This window comes from Molothrus aeneus, chromosome W (genome assembly GCF_037042795.1).
Source record: "Molothrus aeneus isolate 106 chromosome W, BPBGC_Maene_1.0, whole genome shotgun sequence".
Lineage (NCBI taxonomy): Eukaryota > Metazoa > Chordata > Aves > Passeriformes > Icteridae > Molothrus > Molothrus aeneus.
In genome coordinates this window covers 10,713,306-10,732,663 of record NC_089679.1, presented here as the reverse complement: position 1 = coordinate 10,732,663, position 19,358 = coordinate 10,713,306, and the positions used below count along the sequence as shown (strand labels likewise).

At 43.7% G+C, this 19,358-nt stretch overlaps 2 protein-coding genes and 1 non-coding gene across 4 annotated transcripts in view; all 3 read left to right on the top strand.

Annotated features, from left to right (window-relative positions):
• The first annotated feature begins 10,011 nt into the window (after nt 1–10,011).
• LOC136568527 (large ribosomal subunit protein eL37-like) lies at nt 10,012–12,746 on the top strand. The gene is made up of 4 exons (XM_066568542.1): nt 10,012–10,120; nt 10,860–10,995; nt 11,279–11,363; nt 12,630–12,746. The coding sequence occupies exons 1-4, from the start codon at nt 10,118–10,120 to the stop codon at nt 12,697–12,699; spliced, it is 294 nt and encodes a 97-aa protein (XP_066424639.1). The 5' UTR covers nt 10,012–10,117; the 3' UTR covers nt 12,700–12,746.
• Nucleotides 10,966–19,358, top strand: part of LOC136568526 (5'-AMP-activated protein kinase catalytic subunit alpha-1-like) — a 74,588-nt gene continuing 66,195 nt past the window's right edge. Inside the window, exons 1-3 of one of the 2 annotated variants that reach the window (XM_066568539.1) lie at nt 10,966–10,995; nt 11,279–11,363; nt 14,415–14,651. The gene's annotated coding sequence lies outside the window, so the exon portion shown is untranslated. Of the gene's footprint in view, nt 10,996–11,278; nt 11,364–12,862; nt 13,165–14,414; nt 14,652–19,358 lie in introns of those variants that run through there. The other variant, XM_066568540.1, reaches the window with a different exon arrangement.
• LOC136568575 (small nucleolar RNA SNORD72) lies at nt 12,448–12,528 on the top strand. The gene has a single exon (XR_010785262.1). It is a non-coding gene; the product is annotated as a small nucleolar RNA SNORD72 (small nucleolar RNA).

Below are 19,358 nucleotides of genomic sequence, written 5' to 3'. Positions count from 1 at the left end.
CAATAGACATGATCAGATCTTATTTCCTTTTTTGTCCCATCTATCATGCAATACCGAATCACTTTGACTTTATCTTTTCCTTTAGTACATGGATTACTATCCCAGTTAGCTAACTTAATTCCTAGGGGACTGTCCTGGGGTATGGCTGCTGGCACCCTTTTGCTCCCTCTCCTCTCCAGCAACTCAATCCGCCTCCCTTCAGACAATAAGGCTGAACTCCAAATCAACAATTGACATAACTGTCCCCGTTTAGGGCAAATTTGGGAGAAAACCTCTAAAGGGGGCCCCTCCGGAAAGCAAAACCACACGGCCCCTCCGCCCCAACCGATTCAGGAAGGATTCCTCAGAGAGAAGTGGAAAGAACCTGTTTATTTAACAGGCAAAGCACCCCTCAGCACACAAAATGAACAATACCAGATGACAAAACTCTTTCACCACTGTGAAAAAGATGACAAATTCAGAAAGTCTCTCCTGGGAGTGGTCGCTCTGTTATCGGTCCCTCCAGCCCTGGGAATAGCTGCTGAAGGCCACAAAGTGCAAACTCTCAGTGTTTCCCAGGTCCCAGTCCGGAGCACATTGGAATGGTTCCAAGAAAAGGGAAAGAAAGACAGTCCAGGGAAAATTCGGACTGCCCAGCTAAACTAACTAACAAGCAAAGGCAAAAGCAAGGGCAAAGCAGCAGCAAAAACAAGAGCAAAAAGCAAAAGCAGCACTATGTACTGCCCCGTCTCTGTGTCCCGCCAACTGTGGGGGAGTGAGCAGGCTGATAACAAAACAAAACTTTGCTTTTCAGAGCCAGTCTTGAAGGCACAGAACATAATATCCAGCATAAACAGAACAGACGACTGGGGATACAAGCATCATAACCTCACCCTGGGACAATAACCTACACTCATTCACTCACAGTCATTCGCTCTGCCTCTGTCTGGCTGCTCCCAGGGCTGGGCCACGGAAATGAAGACAGGGCCTTGCACTTGCTCCGCACTCTCCCTCTGTCCACATCACGTCTCTCTCATTTACTCCACTACAATAACGGAATGACAACACAACAATAAGGTACCTTTATTTTCAAATTACTTGTTAATCTTTACCCACAGGTATAACTTATCAAGTAAAAATGCTCTTATTTAGGGCATATGATCAGTATTTCAAGTGTTATTAGCCAACCCCAGATGCTCTTGGATATAGGATCCTTAGGATATTTTCCTAACCTTCAAATCCCCACTTCCTGTCTGTAGGAATTTTTCTAGCCTTCAATTCCACACATCCTGTCTGGAGGAATTTTCCTCATCTTCATGGACCCCAACCCTCAATCTGACACTCCCTTTGGGATTGGGGACCCTCACTCTCATCCTCTATTTTCTGGAGGATTGCCTCAGAAATTGCTCTCTTTCCTGTCTCTGTATTAGGGGTCTAACCCCTCCCTGGAATCCTGTCCCAGATACCCCAGGGGATCACTCAATCTTTGCTTTTTGCTTCATCTCTTCCCTGGCCAGTCTCCTTGCAGAGATACGGAACCGCGGCTAGAAAGACTACCGTACTTTCTTCACAGATCTGGACTGTCCAGTCTGCGTCTCACACACACATCAGTCAATCTCCCGTACACTGCCCCCCCGCACAGTACTTACAGTCCCTTTTCCTGTATGGGTCTTCATGCACAAGAATTGTAGGCTAGTTACCATGGTTTTTTAGGGAGCCTTTATCCTTCCCCCTTTCTTTTGCTTTATGAGTCCCTTCTTGTCCATGAGGTGTCAGCCTGCAGTTGCTGATGATGCCAGAAGAAGCCAATCAAGCTGGCGAAATTGGCGGGGCACGCCTCTTGCTCGAAATCTCCTAGGGCCACAGAGATGAGGCGTCCATCCTGGATGAGACCCCAATTGTGAGAAAAAAAGCCCACTCCTCAGTTAAAATTTAAAGAAAATTTAATAAGGGAAAATAGGGGACAATGTCAATAAAGCAAAAGGAACAGTGCTGGGTTCTTAGATGCAGCCAGAGGCACATCAGTCAACACAGTAACACCCTTTATATACCCTGGGTATTGCATCAGCTTAATACATGTTTACAAATGGTTATACATATTTAAACATTTTAACACAGTTCCTCCTCTGTCCCACCTTTTTAGAGCATGTGCAGCTGTCCTAGTCATAGTCATTTGTTACTTTTTGATACATTCAACAGGTTTTGAGTCCTTCATTGGTTAAATGTTAACATTACAAATCTTCACCAACATTGACATGACAACAAAATATTTGCATTAAAAGAACTCTAAACTTTAGCAAAACTTCCTTTACAAAAGTCAACATTATAAAACATATAGTATTCACTCTAACAATTGTGAAAGCCAACACTAATATATTTATCACATGACAGTTCTTCTATTTGTCATAAAAATGGCTGTTAGCATGCATCTTCCTTCTTATCGCTTAGCCCACAAAGGTTAAGCTCTTGTCCTGCAGAAAAAGCAGTTATCCAAACTCATTAGCTCACATTCCTTTCCCTTATCATCTTAGTCCACTTGGTTTTGTTTCTCTCCAAGGGCAGTTAGTATTAGGCATAGCATCTACTATTTGTTTATCATCATAGCCCCTGCTGGGGCTAGGCTTCTTGTTTTGCAAAAGCGGTTGTGGTCGAGCACAGCAGCCAACACCCAACTTTTATTAATCTATACTTTATACTGAGGCGCTTGTGTTGAGTCCTGTGTTTCATATATTAAAGGAGTCCCGTGTTTCACACTCCGGCAGAATAGATGGGAACTTGTCTGGCGTTAGTGTCTTCCTTGCAGCAGTCAAAACTGGTGGGTTTTAGTGTCCTTTCTTTTGCTGGCTTGGTCTTTCCCAGGCTTTGGACTGGCCGGGGCTGCCCCCCCCCCCCCCGCATGCGCCCTGGACCAGAAAAAAAAAAAAACAAGCCGGAAACAGTTCAAGGGAAAAAACAAAAAAAACCCCAAACAACTAAAGAAGAAACAACTGAAGGATCTCTGCTGTAGTCCAGGGAAAAAAGGTGGGGAAAGAAAAAAAGAAGCTTCTTGCGTAAGCAAGCAAAAAAACTAATCCAACAAAGGCAATGAAGTAACAATTTGTGTCACTGCCTGAAACACGCTGGAGAGAGAGAACATTTAAACCAAACTGCCCAGGAGCTCAAGGCTCACCGCTCCACCGCCCAGGTCCATCTTAAATCTACAGCAGCCGTTTTCTGGACATAAAGAAGATGGTTAGGGAACAAAGTATAATCATAAAATCACCCCAAGACAATGGGCTTGTGATTGAGGGGTGGACTTAACCATGGACACTATTGCACAGGTTATACATTGACGTGGCCACCGGAGCCCAGGCTAGCTCTGGAGAGACTCTGGCAGCATGCCAGGAGTGGGGGCCAGCTGAGGTTTTGATTTACCTGCAGCTGAACCTGAAGAGCAGCTTGCTCTACAGTGAAGAATGTCACAGCCACAGCAGGAATTGGGCAAAGGAGAAGGAGGAGGCTCTCTGGTCTTGAGGGTCCAACAGGGAGAAGTTTATTGCAATTGAAGACGTCAAGAACAAAGAGCCCCAAGATCTGCCGTGCTCGGGTTTAGATACCCGGTGGGAAGGTACAAACAGACAGCCAATGGGGAATCCTTGGGGGAGGAGTGAGGGGATTCGGTCACTTGCTTGGGGCCAATTAGGGCAGGTGGGAGGAGAGGATAGGTCACATGGGCCAATGGGGCATCGAGGCTTAGGGGAATTCCAGAGGGGAGGCACAATCAGGGATTGGCCCAAGGTGGGAGTGACAAAGAAGATTCATTCAGGAACAAGGGGCAAGCTGGAACAAAGGGTGGGGAATACCATAAAGGGCAGCTTCAGGGGTGGATACACCTCAGGGACAAACCAACTTGGGGAAAATACAGGGGTACATTGGAACAAACTACTAACATTAACTTTTAATAATAAACTAATAAAATAAACACGGGCTGCAACAATACATGAATGTGAAACATGCTGCAATCAAGCAGAGGCAAGCAGGTAAAGCCTCTGAGGTATGGAGGACAATGGCTGAAATACAAGTATGGGGAGGTCTGGCAGATTGACTATATCACACTCCCCAAAACCCCTATCAGCAAGTGCTGTGTGCTTACAATGGTGGAAGCAACCACAGGATGGCTAAGAACATACCCCGTGCCCCATGGCACCACCCAGAATACTGTCCTGGGCCTTAAAAAGCAAGTGTTATGGCAACACAGTACTCCAGAAAGAATTGAATCAATGGAACTCATTTCTGAAACAACCTCACAGACACCTGGGCTAAAGAACATGGCATTGAGTGGGTGTATCACATTCCCTATCATGCACCAACCTCTGGAAAAATTGAACAATGTAATGGACTGTTAAAGACTACACTGAGAGCAATGGCTGGTGGGACCTTCAAAGATTGTGACACACATTTAGCAAAGGCCACTTGGTTAGTCAACAACAGAGGATCTGCCAATTGGACTGGCCCTGCCCAATCAAAACTTTTATGTACTGTGGAAGGGGATAAAGTTCCTGTAGTGCACATTAAAATCATGCTGGGGAAAAGTCTGGGTTATTACTGCCTCAGGCAAAGGCAAACCCATCCATGGGATTGCTTTTCCTCAAGAACCTGGGTGCACTTGGTGGGTAATGAGGGAGGATGGAAAAGTCTGGTGTGTGCCTCAAAGCTATTTGATTCTGGGTTAAAATAGTCAATGAATTAAATTGTATGATGTTATTAACTATCCAACACTGTGTATTACCATTTGTATGGTGGCTATGTGTGCATTACCTCACTGAGCACCTCATGGCATCAATCTTAAACACAAGTGACGGGAGCCTGACTTCCCTCTGACTGTCACACTCACACCAATCAATGAAGAATGAACTTTGATAAAAGTGAACAAGTGCAGCAGTACTGGAATCAGAGATGACTCAAATGTGCAACATGCAACAATCCCACACCTCACACCATCTTTCCTGCTTGAAAAACTGTTACCAAGAATGAAGGCCAGTCATGGATTAAATGAATTCAACAATTTTATTTTTGTGTGGACATTTTATGAACCTTTGACAAAGGTCTTCCATAGACTAAGGGAATGATGTCTGTATGTATATCTATCAAAACAGATAAATAGGAAAGGTGATGGCATATTGGGGGCTGTGAAACTTGGCAGACATCAATGGTATGGAAGAAGGGGTAGATATTGTCATGGTTTCAGCTGGGACAAAGTTAATTTCTTCTCAGTAGCTGTTATAGTGCTGTGTTTTGGATTCAGATTGAGAATGGTGTTCATAACACACCAATGCTTTGGTTTTTTGCTAAGTTGTGTTTATCCTAAATCAAGGACTTTCTTCTTTGTCACATGCTCTGCCAGTGAGGTTTGCAAAAGAAACTGGGAGGGAGCACAGCCAGGACAGGTGGACCCAAACTGACCAAAGGGATGTTCCACACCATATAACGTCATGCCCAGTATATAAACTGGGGGGAGTTACCTGGAAGGGTGGCTGATCTGGGGGCCTGGCATCAGTCAGTGGGTGGTGAGCAATTGCATTGTGCATCACATGTTTGTTTCCTTTTTATCAACATTATTATTATTTACCATTATTATTGTATTTTACTTTATTTTCCATTATTAAACAGTTCTTATCCCAACTTACAAGTTTTGTTTCAATTCTCCTCCCCATTTCACTGTGGTGGAGGGTAAGTGGCGGGGGGGGGGGGGGTGGTGTTGAGTGAGTGACTGTGAGGTGTTTCATCTCCAGCTGAGTTTAAAACCATTACACCCATCAAGGTGTCATGGTAGAGCAAGGAGGTCAGGAAGGTCCATGGGCCTTGGAGAGGGTCAACTTGAGGCAGAGGGACTACTAACCCAGAGTCACATAAGAAAAATTTATGGGCATGTCCAGTGTACAATTTTGCTTCCATCTTTTAACCCCAACTAGATAGGACAGGAGGCAGAACACAGTGCTGGGGGATACAAAAAGGCATCCACTTCCACACTATTCAATAAACCCTGATCTAAATGCTTAACAGGATCACAGTATTTGCTGGCACAACAGAGTTTCTCCCTTGCTGGACCTGGCTGGACCAAAAGTGCTGGGTGGAAGCTGCAATGGGACTGAATTTGATTTGTATGTGAAAAAAAAAAGCCCTTGGGAAGGGCTTGTATTGGAGAAGTTCATGGAGGACTGTCTCCTGTAGGAGGGATCCCACACTGGAGTAGGGGAAGGACTCCTCTCCCTGAGGAGGAAGCAGCAGCAGAAACAACATGTAATGAACTGATCAAAACCCCCATTCCCTGTCTCCCTGTACTGCTGGGAGGAAGGAGGTAGAGAATCAGGAGTAAAGTTAAGCCTGGAAAGAAGGGAGGGGTGGGGAGAAGGTCTTTTTAATATTTGTTTTACTTCTTCTTATCCTACTCTGTTGTCTTATATATCAAGAGTTCTGTTATCATGATGGTGCAAGGGTTCCATATCCTCAGAGTTTTGTATCTCCTCGATGTTTCTTGTAGGCAGCTCTTCTAAGCACTAACTTTTCCTGATCCTTGCAGCAGCCATCTGCCTCCTCTAACTTCAGTTCCCGCCAATCCACTCTTTTGTACCACTAGTTCTTATTTGCTACAGGTGTGGCCTGTTATCATCCGGCCTGCTCCTAATCTTTAGTAATAGGGTTCAGCTGCAACTCGTTGGGGGTTAAGATTACATTCTACATTACCTTCATTTACCCATACTGTGTCCCCCTACACTACTCTGATTTTGATCGGTAATAAATTCAATTAATATTCCCAAGTCAAGTCTGTTTTGCCCATGATGGGATTTGGTGAGTGATCTCTCCCTGTCCTTAACTCATGAGCCTTTTGTTATATTCTTTCTCCCCATTCCAGCTGAGGAGGGGAGTGATAGAGTAGCTTTGGTGGGTACCACAAGCTGCAGTAACAGACTGCTGTTTCCTACATTGAAAAGACAGTCCGGAAACCCAAATGTGTCACTTTCTAAATCGTTTGGACTACTTCCTATACATTGAAGCAGAAGGGTGAATTAGCCAGTGCTGAATTTAAGCTGGTGCTATTCAGCAGTTGCTAGTACAAGTGTGGGGTTTGAGTAAGCTGGAGAACACTATTGGCAGTGACCCATGACCTGCACTACAGCTAAGAGCCTCTGGGATTGTACTGGATCAGCCCTATCCCTGCCCATTACCTACCTAAGAAGTATCCAGTGCTCCTGAATACTAAAGACAATGGCATGATGATATTAAAAAAAAATCTTTCCTAACAGTTTTGAAGACATGTAAATGAGCAAGACTATTTTTATCCCACAAAGGAGAACAATCTGTGTGTCCTTGCAGGTAGACAAACCAACGTACTTCCTTTGGAGGCTGTTGCCATGGCATCTATCCAATGTCTTCACAGCATCTTCCAGATTTTTGAGATCTAATGAGAAAGAGGAAAGGAGGCACCAGTTAAAAGACACGCAGCAAGGTTGCTGGGATAAATATGACCCAGTCCAGCCTGTATTTATACGTTGAATTAATTGGAGATTTTTTCTGTGTGGTATTTCATCCACAGAACACTGAGTTTTCTCATTTGATTTTTGGTAAGAAAGACAGAATTGCTATAAAAATATTTTCATTAAGTCAGGGCAAAATTAATTTTACCGAACTTCAGCCATCTAAGCCTGGCCTAAGGGGGCTGTCTAGGCTCCTGTTAGAATTAATGGAAGGAGAAGGGCTCCTCCCAAGAATGATTTATCCAGCCTAGTTTAGATACATAATTTAAGATAGGATGGTTTACCCTTTGGCAGTATTTATCTCTCTCCTTTAACTACAGTGGGACCGTGGATGGACTAAATGTCTGGATTTTCAGATGAGGTAAAATGAATATGAGCAAAAACCTCTGTTAGGTGTTATTTCAGGGACAGAAATTGCCAACCAAAATGAATGAGCTGAGTGAACAGCCTGGGGCACACCTTTGGGTATCTGGAAACAATGCAGCTAAAATAAAAATAACTTTTTGCTCCATTCCTCAACCTTAACAGAAATCAAAAGCCTCCCAGCATATCAATCAGTGCCAAAGGAAGTCAGTGGGATGCCATGCTCAGGAAACAAGTGAAGATAAATTAACTCTTCTTAGATAAAATTGTCTATAGACTGTGAGTCTACTGAAGTTGCATGTTAGGCTGGTGTACTGGTTTCAGTTGGGGTAGAGTTATTTTTCTTCCCAAGGGCTGGTATGGGGCTGTTTTGGATTTGTGCTGAACACAGAGTTGATAATACAGAGATGTTTCTGTTATTGCTGAGCAGGGCTTACACAGAGCCAAGGCCTTTGCTGCTCCTTGTATGGCCACGATGCAGGAGGGGGAGGTGGGTGTGGGTGTGTGGGAAGTTGGGAGGAGACACAGCTGGGACAGGTGACCCCAAGTGACCAAAGGGATATACCAGACCATTTGACATTATGCTCAGTATATAAAGTGGGGGGAAGAAGGAGGGGACATTTGGAGTGATGAAATTTTACTTCCCAAGTAACTGTTACCCATGAAGGGGTCCTGCTCTCCTGGAGATGGCTGAACACATGCCTGTCCATGGGAAGCAGTGAATTAATTCCTTGCTTTGCTTTGCTTGCGTGTGTGGCTTTCTGTTATAAATACATGTTATGTTGTTGGCTTTTCGCAAATATTAGGATGAATGTTATATGTATAATGTTAAAATAACTTTGATTTTATTTCTGCTATTAACAAAAACTTAGACATAGTAGTAGGGGTAGCTGATATAGTTATGAGTGAACTGTCTGTTTGGTCGGGATAACATCCACTGAACATGTAATGAAGACCCTGCTATTGATATGCCAACTATCAGCATCTGCTGTCCAAAGAAAGTATGGACCAAGGCCCAAACTGGAAGTGATAAGGAGAAGGAGCCAAAATCACAGCCAAAAAACACACATGCTCTAAAAAAGCAGACCCGAGGAGGGGCCATGTAAAATAGTTCCTGGAATATGTAAACTAGCTTATGGATATGCATAAGGGTCTATGAATATGCAACAGGCTGATGTAATGGAAAAGGTATTTAAGGGGTATCCCTGAAGGTGAAGGTGTGCTCTTGGCTGAGTGCCAATCTTAGCTTTACTGTCTTTGTCTCCTATTGTCCTTTATTAAACTAATTTTCACAGGAGAGTGAATGTGTTTTTCAAACTTTCCCTAATAAACTGTCTTTATCTCAACCCATGAGTTTTCTAGCTTTTAACCTTCCGATTTTCACTCCCATCCCACCGATGAGGGAGTGAGCAAGCAGCTGTGTGAGGGTTGGTTGCTGGCTGGGGTTAAACCACAACAGCTGGCATGTAAGAATCTAAGTGGTGCATCTGAATAAAAAACAATTTTACATTAATGATGTCCATTGCAATGCTTTAGGCAGACTGTCACCTTGCATGTGTGGGGCTTGGGAGGTACACTGACAAGCACAGTGTGCCTATTTTTTAAGGCAGTTCACTTTGAAAGTATGTATTACAGCCACAAATATCCTGTCCCTGAAGGGGAAATTTTCATTTCAGTCATGAAAATAGGTTTCACTTGACGTAGAAATAAGGCCAGGACTTGATTCTGCAGCCTGAAGTGGAGCTGTAGGCACCTGTGAATAGCAGCATGGGTACTATTGCAGGGAGGATGCATAAGAGTTAAAAATTATGTCCTAATAAGGCAACTTAGGTGTGTTAAATTTACACATAAATACCCCTTAATCATTTCCAGGACCAGTTGCACCATGGCCTAGGACATATTGTGTCGCCCTAATAAGCACCAGGTTTTGTGTGATGTCACCGAGGAACCTTTGGGGTCTGGCCCCCGAGGGTCTCGCCCACGACACCACAGCTTTCAGGGACCCTGCCTATCTCAGTAGTCCGGGCCCGGCGGGAAGGGGACATCACATGGGGGGGGACTCCTGAGTACAATTTGAGGTGCGGCTAAGACAAGGAGAGCACTTACTTTCTGCCGGGCCGGGCCTATCCAGCCGGGCCACCGAACCGGATGCCTCCGCCATGCCCAACCGAACAGTCCCAAGCACGTCTCCGGAAGCGCTTGCCGGACTATAGCGGAAGCGGGGCGGGGCATAGTCTCTTTGGTGCTAACCCCCGGAGAAGATGGTGAGTGCAGGGACCTGAGTGCAGCGATATCTGTCATCATCCGCCGCCGTGCCGGGCTCTGTGAGGCCGTGGGCCCCGTCTGGGGCGTGGGGTGGCCCTGCGCCGTGCTGTGGCCGGTCTCGGCGGTGGGGCTGCGCTGCGGGGAGACGAGGCTGGGACCTGAGCCTGAAGGCCCCGTTCCTGGCCTGTGTGGGAGCGTGGGACATCGCGTCCTGGGTGAAGAGGCAGCGATGGGGTATGGGGCTGTGCTACCACGGGATCTCCTTCGGGGTCCCCTCCGTGCTTGCTGCGGGCCTGGCCGGGACAGCGCTCTTCCCAGTGATGAGGAAGCTTTTCAGATAACGTAGTAAGAGGGAGTTTGATTGCCAAAGCCTCTTGTGAGTGTATGGTTAATCTCTGAAAATACATTTCTTCAGGAAAAAGCAGTTAACTGTTTATCACCGATAAATTTGAGGGAGATGAGAAAGGAGTTGGAGATAACCACTCGGTGGCTTCATTTTATTTCAGCACTGGGCAGGGGGATAGGAATGGCAAAGAGAAGTGTAAGAAACTGGTTTCTTAAAATGGAGGATACCTATAAAAGTAACTGAGTCAGTGTTTCAGAGATCAGTGTGCCTCTGCCATGTTTACTGAACTTGGTGATTTGAGAGTGTTTTTTAGAGAAGCCTGTGTTTTGAGTTACATGACTTTTGAGTGATAGTGATATTTACAATGTGCAATGTCTTGAAATATTTCTCAGACAAAGGGTACATCATCATTTGGTAAGCGACGAAATAAGACACACACCTTGTGTCGTCGGTGTGGGTCCAAGGCATACCATCTGCAGAAATCTACCTGTGGGAAATGTGGTTACCCTGCTAAGCGTAAGAGAAATTGTAAGTAAGAGTTGAGTTTAAAAACTTGTGTTTTTTTGTTGTTTTCAATAATCTGGCTTTTTTCCAACCAAGAAAGAATACTGTATCATCTTACAGTGTTAGGAAATATTTTGAAATTAATACTGATTTAACTGTTTTTCAGCTAATATGCAGTATTACTGAATAATAATTTACTTAATTTATAATTTTTTTTCTTACGTGAAATTGAATAGTTGTGCTATTCAAATGTACCATGCAACTAATTATTTGGTGTAGATGAATAACAGTTATTTCTGTGTTCTAGATAACTGGAGTGCAAAGGCTAAAAGACGAAACACCACTGGTACTGGTCGCATGAGGCACCTGAAAAGGGTCTACCGTCGATTCAGGTACGACATTTTATTACAAACTAGTGTAATCTGACATCTTCAATGGATTTCACTGAATTATGAAATTCATCATTCAAAGTTAACACTTATTTAGTATGCTTGATGAGGTATGGTGTTTCTTTTAAAATATATTGTGAAAATAAATGATGTCATATCTGCAAAAGAATATACTGCCAATTATAAAAAGCTCATTCATTGTTAAAATATAGGCTGTATAGCAAACTGATGTTTCTGTTAATTGTAGATAGTACAGAACACAGAGGGTATTGTAATAAAGCACTCACATTTGAAAAGGCATACTTTGTGTAGCATTACCTCTTTTTGGGAGTCTGAAATTGATGGTTGCACTGAAGTTGGATTTTTCTAAGAAACAATTCTTGAAACGCATTCTAATCCCTTCTTGCCCACAAGAAAAGGATTTAAATACTTCAGTGGTTGCTCTTTAATTTGGAGTACAATTAGTAAGTAACATCTGATTCTGAGTTACAGGTTTTTAAAATCTGTTATAAAGCTTTGAGTTGTACTTAAAAGGTACTGTACTGTTAAACTTGCTAAGAATTTCTTTTTGTATGACCTCCATGTTCTAAAGCACAGCTCTGTAACTTTTGGCCTGATACACCAGAAAGATGGATGAAAAAACCCAAGCAATTCAAAAGTCTTTTCCTAAAAATGTAGATTGGATTTAATAGTGAAAAGTAAGTCTTTTAAGTCCCGGACCTAGGTGTATTTGAGGGATCCATTCATCTCTGTTTTTTTGGTAAGCATAGTCTTTCCCAGAAGCATCCAGGAAACACCTTACAATGTGCAACTGCAGCCTGATTTCTACCAAGTGTTGCTGAAGTAGAAATGTCATCTCCAAAAGTAAGCTTGGGGTCAATTTCTGTAAGACTTGCACTTCAGTGCTAACAAATGCAAAATCTTTTGCCAAGCTGCTTAGTAGGAACATAAAGTAAGGCATGCCTTCAGTGGATGTGCTGTATCGAATTCAGTCTTGCAATGTTTACTCAGTTAATGAAATCTTCCTGTTTGAAGAAGTCACTTAGTTCAGCAGAAGAGAGAGAAAACCATATTGCTTATTCCAAACAGTTTTTGAATTATGTTTCTTAAGAAAAACCACTGAACATATGAACTCCATAGTGATTTCAGTGCATTACTGAGAGAAGCTGAAAAAAGCTGGTGAACCTGATCTGAAACATTGCTTCTTGGAAAATAACTTGGAGCAAAAGTCAGCCTTTCAAAAAATGATGACCATATATCTACTTGTAGGAATGGATTCCATGAGGGAGCCACGCCAAAGCCCAAGAGAGCAGCTGTTGCAGCCTCCAGTTCATCATAAAGATACTTGTATTTGTTAAAATAAATTGTCTTATCCAGAAAATGTCATCTTTTGTACATGTTTTACTTCAGTGAAACATTATATATTGTGTCTGGCTGAGCTGGAGTTCATTTCCCCACAGCAGCCCTCCCAGTGCTGTGCTTTGCATTGGGAGCTGGAAAGGTTCTGATAACACACCAGTGTCGTGGCTTCTGCTGAGCAGCACTGGCACACCATCAGTGCTGTCTCTCCAACATTCCCCCATCAACGGGCTGGAAGTGGACAAGATCCTGGATGGGGACACAACGAGACCAGCTGACCTAAATTACCCAAAGGGATATGACATCAGCTCAGATATAAAAGCTAAGGGAGGAAGGAAGAATGGGGGTATTCATTACTTTACAGTGTTTGCCTTCCAGAGCAACCACTCTGCGTGCTGAAGCCCTGCTTCCCAGGAAGTGTCTGAACATCACTCACCAATGGAAAGTAGAGAATAAATCTATTTTTTCTCTTTGCTCATGTGTGCACAAACTTTTGCTTTTGCTTTAGTAAACTGCCTTATCTCAACCTCCAAGTTGTTTTCCATCTTATTTTCCCTCCCCTGTCCAGCTGGGAAAGGGATCAATAGAGCAGCTTTGTGGGCACCTGGTAACCAACCAAGGTCAACCCACTACAGTCCTTTTTTGGCACACAACCTGTGGGGTGAGACAAGTGCAGTTAAATTTATATAAATATATAAATCATGCTATAGTAAATAGTAGTTATCAAGTAGCAAGCTCCTATGGGAGGCATGGAGTTTGTCAGCTGCACTCCTTATCTCTATTTTGCTGAGTTTGGAAACATGCTAACACAAACAATGGCTCTATGCTTTGCCCTTACACTGATGGCCTTGTTATGCTGGGGGAACTGCCTTTTGTGGACAATGAGGGAATACACCTCCCTCTGCCTGCCTGAGATTGCTGTGAAGGCTTTTATAATGCAGCCTCCCATGGTCATTGCTCATCCATATGTAAACTGCTTAATACTGTTAACGATATTAGCTAATACCATTGGTACACTATGGAGTTCATGGAATCTGGTGTCATCCTGATGTAAGAGAAAACAAACTTAAGGTGAGCAGATATTGAAATCTGCCCTGAGGCATCCAGTTCCTGACTGGGAGGGTGGGTGGAAGGATTTGGGCAGGTTCCTAGGGCAGTTCTCCCATTACCTGGCACTTTATACCTGAACAGGTAATCAACCCTGACAAACTGACCTGTCAACTGATAGAAGTGTGTCTTGCCTACCCCACCGAAAACCAGCAGCTCCTCACCCTGTACTGGGGCCTGGCCTGTGCCTATTGAGCCACAGTTCAGTACTCTCAGAGGACTGTAGTTGAGGCAGGAACCCAAACTGCATTTGAGGATAATAATGGCTGAGATAGGGACACAAAGAACAATTACAGTTATTGCCCCAGTAGTGAAAAAAAAAATTAACAAGGCGAGCTACAGGTCCATATCATCAATTAGAAAGGGAGGAAGAAGAGGAGGATCAGCGGAGAAGGAGGGGTGACGCTTTCAGCGCTGTGTATTTAATACCAGTCACGTCACTGCTGGGGGGAGTAGTTCCGGTAGGGGGAAAATGCCACGGCCGGAAACAAATGTGGCAATTTTTGACTGGCTCGCTTCAGCTAAGGGGCCTGCAGACCCCGGCACCCTGCGCTCTGCCGTTTCTCCCCTCTTTTCCTGTCCTTCCAGGACGTTTTTGCAGGACGAAGGGCTGAGGAGAGACGGCGGCGCCGATATCAGCTGAGTCTAGCCGAGCCGAAAAAGGAGTCCAGCGGGGTATTGGGAAGAGGCAGCAAAGCAGCAGAACCGACCCACACACACCCCCAGCACAGTGGACTGGTGGTAGAGGCGGTGCAGGATCCTGGTGCCGAACTGAACTCAGCGGAGGGAGAGTCGACTCGGCTTGGACGACCGAGCTTCTGGGGGGTCTGTTTAGTCATTGTATTTTCGGTTCGTTTGTTGGGGTTTTTTGTTTGTTTGGTTTGGTTTTTTGTTTTCTTTGGCTGGGGGGGGGCGTTTGGTTGGTTTTTTTATTTTGGTTTTGTTTTGTTTTTTTTCTGGCAGCGGGGGAGGGAGGGTGTTAAACTGCAGAACCCTTGGTCATATTGCTTCAGGCTTCATATTGCCTTTGTTGGTTATACCATTTTCTTTTTGTACAATCATTTATTATTACTGCTGTGTTTATTGCAAGCCTCTTTAGTAAATTGTGACTCTGACTTCAATCTTCCTTAGTATTTACTTCAACGTTATAGAAAAGGGGGCGGCTCGAGTGGCCTTATTTTCCCCGGTGAGTTTTTAAAACCAGGACAAGGGGCAGGATGTGCTCCAGCCGCTGGAGCTGAGATTCTCCTGCAGCCCGTGGTGAAGCAGCTGTGCCCCTGCAGCCCACGGAGGTCCACGGGGATGCAGAGATCCACCTGCAGCTGGTGGAGGAGCCCCACATTGGAGCAGGTGAATGCCTGAGAGGAGGCTGTGAACCCCTGGGAGGCCCGTGCTGGAGCAGGGACCTGCAGATCCATGGAGAGAGTAGCTCATGCCAGAGCAGGTTTCCTGATAGGACTTGTGACCCCATGGGGGACCCACACTGGAGCAGGCTGTGCCTGAAGGACTGCACCCCGTGGAGAGGGACCCACGTGGGAGCAATTTGGGGAGGATTGTTGCCTGTGGAAAGGACGCTGGAGAAGTTCGTGGAGAACTGTCTCCCGTGGGCGGGACCCATCCCCCACACCCCACATTAGAGCAGGGGAAGGACTCCTCTCCCTGAGCAGCAGCAGGAACCATGTGTGATGAACTAGTCATAACCACCATTACCCATATCCAGGTGCTTTTAAAGTCTTATTTTACTTCTCATTATCCTGCTCTGATTTTGTTAATAATAAATTAAATTAAATTAATTTCTCTAATTTGAGTCTGTTTTGCCCATGATGGTATTTGGTGGGTGATCTCTCTGTCCTTGTCTCAACCCATGAATCCTTTGTTATATTTTCTCTCCCATGTCCAGCTGTGAACAGGAGTGATTGAGAGGTTTTGATGGGTGTCTGGCATCCAGCCAGGGTCAACCCACTACAGTCTTTTTGGTGCCATCACTCAGATCATGAGGATTTTGAGATAAGGATAGTAATTGAGAGAGGTAATGGGCAAAACAAGTACTGAACAATATTAAGAGAGTAGAATGATCATGGGGAATTGCTGTAATTGTGGCAAAGGGACAAGGGGTGGATTTTGTGTAAGTTGTCCATTTTTGTTCTGTGTTATGATTATGTTATTTTGGTTTTTGTGGGGGGAATTTTTGTCCATGGTCTTCACCATGGGCTGCAAGGAAATCTCAGCTCCAACACCTGGAGCACCTCCTGTCCCTCCTTCTCCATTTACCTTGGTGTCTGCAGGGCTGTTACTCTCACATTTTCACTCCACTCTTCTCTGGCCACAGTTACATCTGCACAAGAACTTTTTTTCTTTTTCTTCTTAAATATGTTATCACAGAGGTGTTACCACAATTTCTAATTGGCCCAGCCTTGGCCAGCTGCCCATTCATCCTGGAGCCAGCTGGCATTGGCTCTGCTGGACATGGAGGAAGCTTCCAGCAGCTTCTCACAGACACCACCCCTGTAGTCCCCCTGCTACCAAAACCTAGCCATGCAAACCCACTACACATGGGATTCCTGAAAATGCATGTATTTACATGTACAAATTCTTGATGGTATGCACTGAAGCAATTAATTATAAATAGTCCCTTAATTGACTTTTCATTTAATAGCACCTCCACCTCGAAAAGGGCCATCATCTCTGTGCTGAATTTAAAAAGAGGGTTGTATTTTACTCACCTTTCCTGCAAGAGAAATGAAATATTGGCACTATGGACTGAGTTTCATTGTGTCCTAGCATGTAGAGTCAGAATTACTCGCAAAGATGGTAATTGAATAATGGCTCTAAGTGCTGTTCTGGGAGGGAATAGTTTAAGAGGGATTCCCAGTCTGAGATATTGTTCACTGTTTTGCGGCTCTGAAAAGCCTGCAAAAGTATTGCCTATTTAGTGGGTCATTGCTTGGGTTAAAAGAAACTGCCAAGTCTGGAGCACACATACTGCCAGACATTAAGGGACTGGAGATTTGTTATTGTTGACACACAAATAGATCAGAGTTAATTAGTGAAAGGACTAGAAAAGGACTAGAGCACAGGTCTTATGAGGAGCAGTTGAGGGAACTGGGATTGTTTAGCCTGAAGGAGGCTCTGCGGGACCTTATAGCTCTCTACAACTACCTGAAAGGAAGTTATAGCTGAGTGGGGGGTTGGGCTCTTCTCCCAGGTAGCAAGTGACAGGATGAGAGAAAATGGCCTCAAGATCCATCAGGGTAGGTTTAGGTTGGATATTAGGAAAAATTTCTTCACTGAAAGGGTGGTCAGGCATTGAAACAAGCTGCCCAGGGCAGTGGTGGAGTCACCATCGCTGGAAGTGTTCAAAAAACATGTGAATGTGGCACTTGGGGACATGGTTTTGTGGTGGACTTGGTAGTGCTGGGTTAAGTGTGACTCAGTCTTAAAGGTCTTTTCCAACCTAAATAATTCTAGGATTTTATGGTGGGTGAAAACATTAAATGGTAGGTAGTATGATACAGAAGTCCATGACTTGGAGATACATTTGAATTATGGATTGGTACCTGATAAACTTGCACTCTACATGGTGTGTTACTGGGTCACTCAGCTAGCTTTCAAACTCAGCTTTAAAAAAAGTGATTGTAAGGTAAAACTTTTGGAAATTTAGAAGATGGTAATCCCTGCAAGGCTTTAGAGGATTTCAGATGCTTTTGAGAGAAAATGCTTAACACACACCTCTCTTCCTCCCCCCCCCCCAAAAAAAACAAACCCCAAACAACCAACAAACCATCAAAAACTTCTAATATTTTAAGCTTCTGAGGCTGTTCTAGTATTCCTTTGGTTTCATAATGAATTTATAGAAGTAGCATACTGCTTTGTCAGTACTGAAGGATTAGCAGTCCACAAATGTATCAGCTTGTGCAGATCACTGAAGAAATTTTCAGCCGGGTTTGAAATTAGAGTGCCCTTGACTGCACTTTCTTATATTTTAAATGAAGTATAGTTAATACTTTAGGATAATTGAGTGTATCTACTTAAGCTGTTTGTAAACAAAAAGAGAAATCTTGTCCTGCTGTTCTCTTAGCATGTAACAAATATATTGTACTCTGCTTTTAATTGGTCCTGAGAGATTGAAAGTAAGTGGTGTCAAAGCTGTTAACTTAAAAATACATTTTGTACATATTGCACATCTATGTATTCACAGGGCTCAAGAATTCATCTAAAATGTGTTGTTTGATTATATAGTGGGAAACAAATGTAAGAGGAAGTAATCATAAATGTCTTTTTGTTACTCTCAGAGTGAGAATAACCCCTCAGAGCATCTTAAAACAGGTCAGCAAGGCACTAAAGGCTTTTTGAACAACAGTACTGTTGGATGGCAGGTGTTCTGACTATGGGTGGGAATGAAAACCTTTGCTTTGCAAAGTCTTATTTGATGTTCTTTGTGTAACATGGGTTTTTTGTTTTGAGCAGCCTGTGTTGCATTAAGAGTAAGAAATTTGGCAGAAAATAACTCCACTTGCATTCTAGCTGGTCAGAGACATCAGAGGGGCTGGGTGCGGCTGGGCTTAATTTCTGATTAGAACCAATTCAGTTCTATAGGTCTGGTCCTGTTCAATAGGAACTTCCATGAGCACAGATTTATAAATAGTGCAGTTTACCAGTCTGATCCTATAGCTCTGGTTGCATTCAATAAGAATCTTGTGATCGATCACAGATTCACGAATAATGGGGTAAATTGAAGCAACAGAAATACAGATTTGGAATAATAATATTGTGTTAACCTGAGTAATAATAATCGTACACAAAACCTTATCAAGAAGGTGTCCCTGCTTGGGAGGAGGGAGGGGAGAGGAGAGTAGCCCATCGACTGTGTCCAAAGTCTTTTTGCATCTTCCTCACTAAGTGAAATTTCTACCCTCCTTATATATAGCCCTATATTATCTTCCTCCTCCTATGCAACGTATAGCATGATCTAAGTTGAGAGTTGAGTATTGTTATATATGTGGTACCATGTACTTCATTAAGCTTATTAGCATATGCAAGGATGTGCATTTCAATGACCCTTAATCAGGCAAAAGTTACTTTTTTGGCCATGGTGTCAAGTTCCAGTCATATGACTTTGTTCTGTCCTGTGCTGTTAGTTTGAGCCAAAACAAGAACATCCTATCTCCACAGGACCTTCTTTAGCCAACTCATCCTTTCTTGATGTCAGCTACACAGATATCCATCCACAAAGATAACATAGAGGGAATGCAGTGTGGGCTGCAGATAGATAGTAAGTCTTAGCCCTTGCCTGGATTCTTGGTCATCATCCCACAGCCTGTTATGCTGACCCACAAACATAATATTGCAAAGGCAAGTGATTAGCTATTTGCTGCTGTTATCTGTTAGCTCTTCAGCCTAAATTATATTATGCTGGATCACACTGCTGAAAAATGAGCATTTATATAATATACAACATATCAAGGTAATACTGATTGAAACTTGCAATGGCTTGCAGTCACTTTAAAAACTTACGCACTTCCTTTCAGGGGG

What these genes read in the sequence shown, in the direction of transcription:
- LOC136568527 (XM_066568542.1), top strand. An exon ending in TGCTAAGCGTAAGAGAAATT is followed by an intron (nt 10,996 to 11,278) that starts GTAAGTAAGAGT and finishes TCTGTGTTCTAG; the next exon opens with ATAACTGGAGTGCAAAGGCT. An exon ending in AGGGTCTACCGTCGATTCAG is followed by an intron (nt 11,364 to 12,629) that starts GTACGACATTTT and finishes ATCTACTTGTAG; the next exon opens with GAATGGATTCCATGAGGGAG.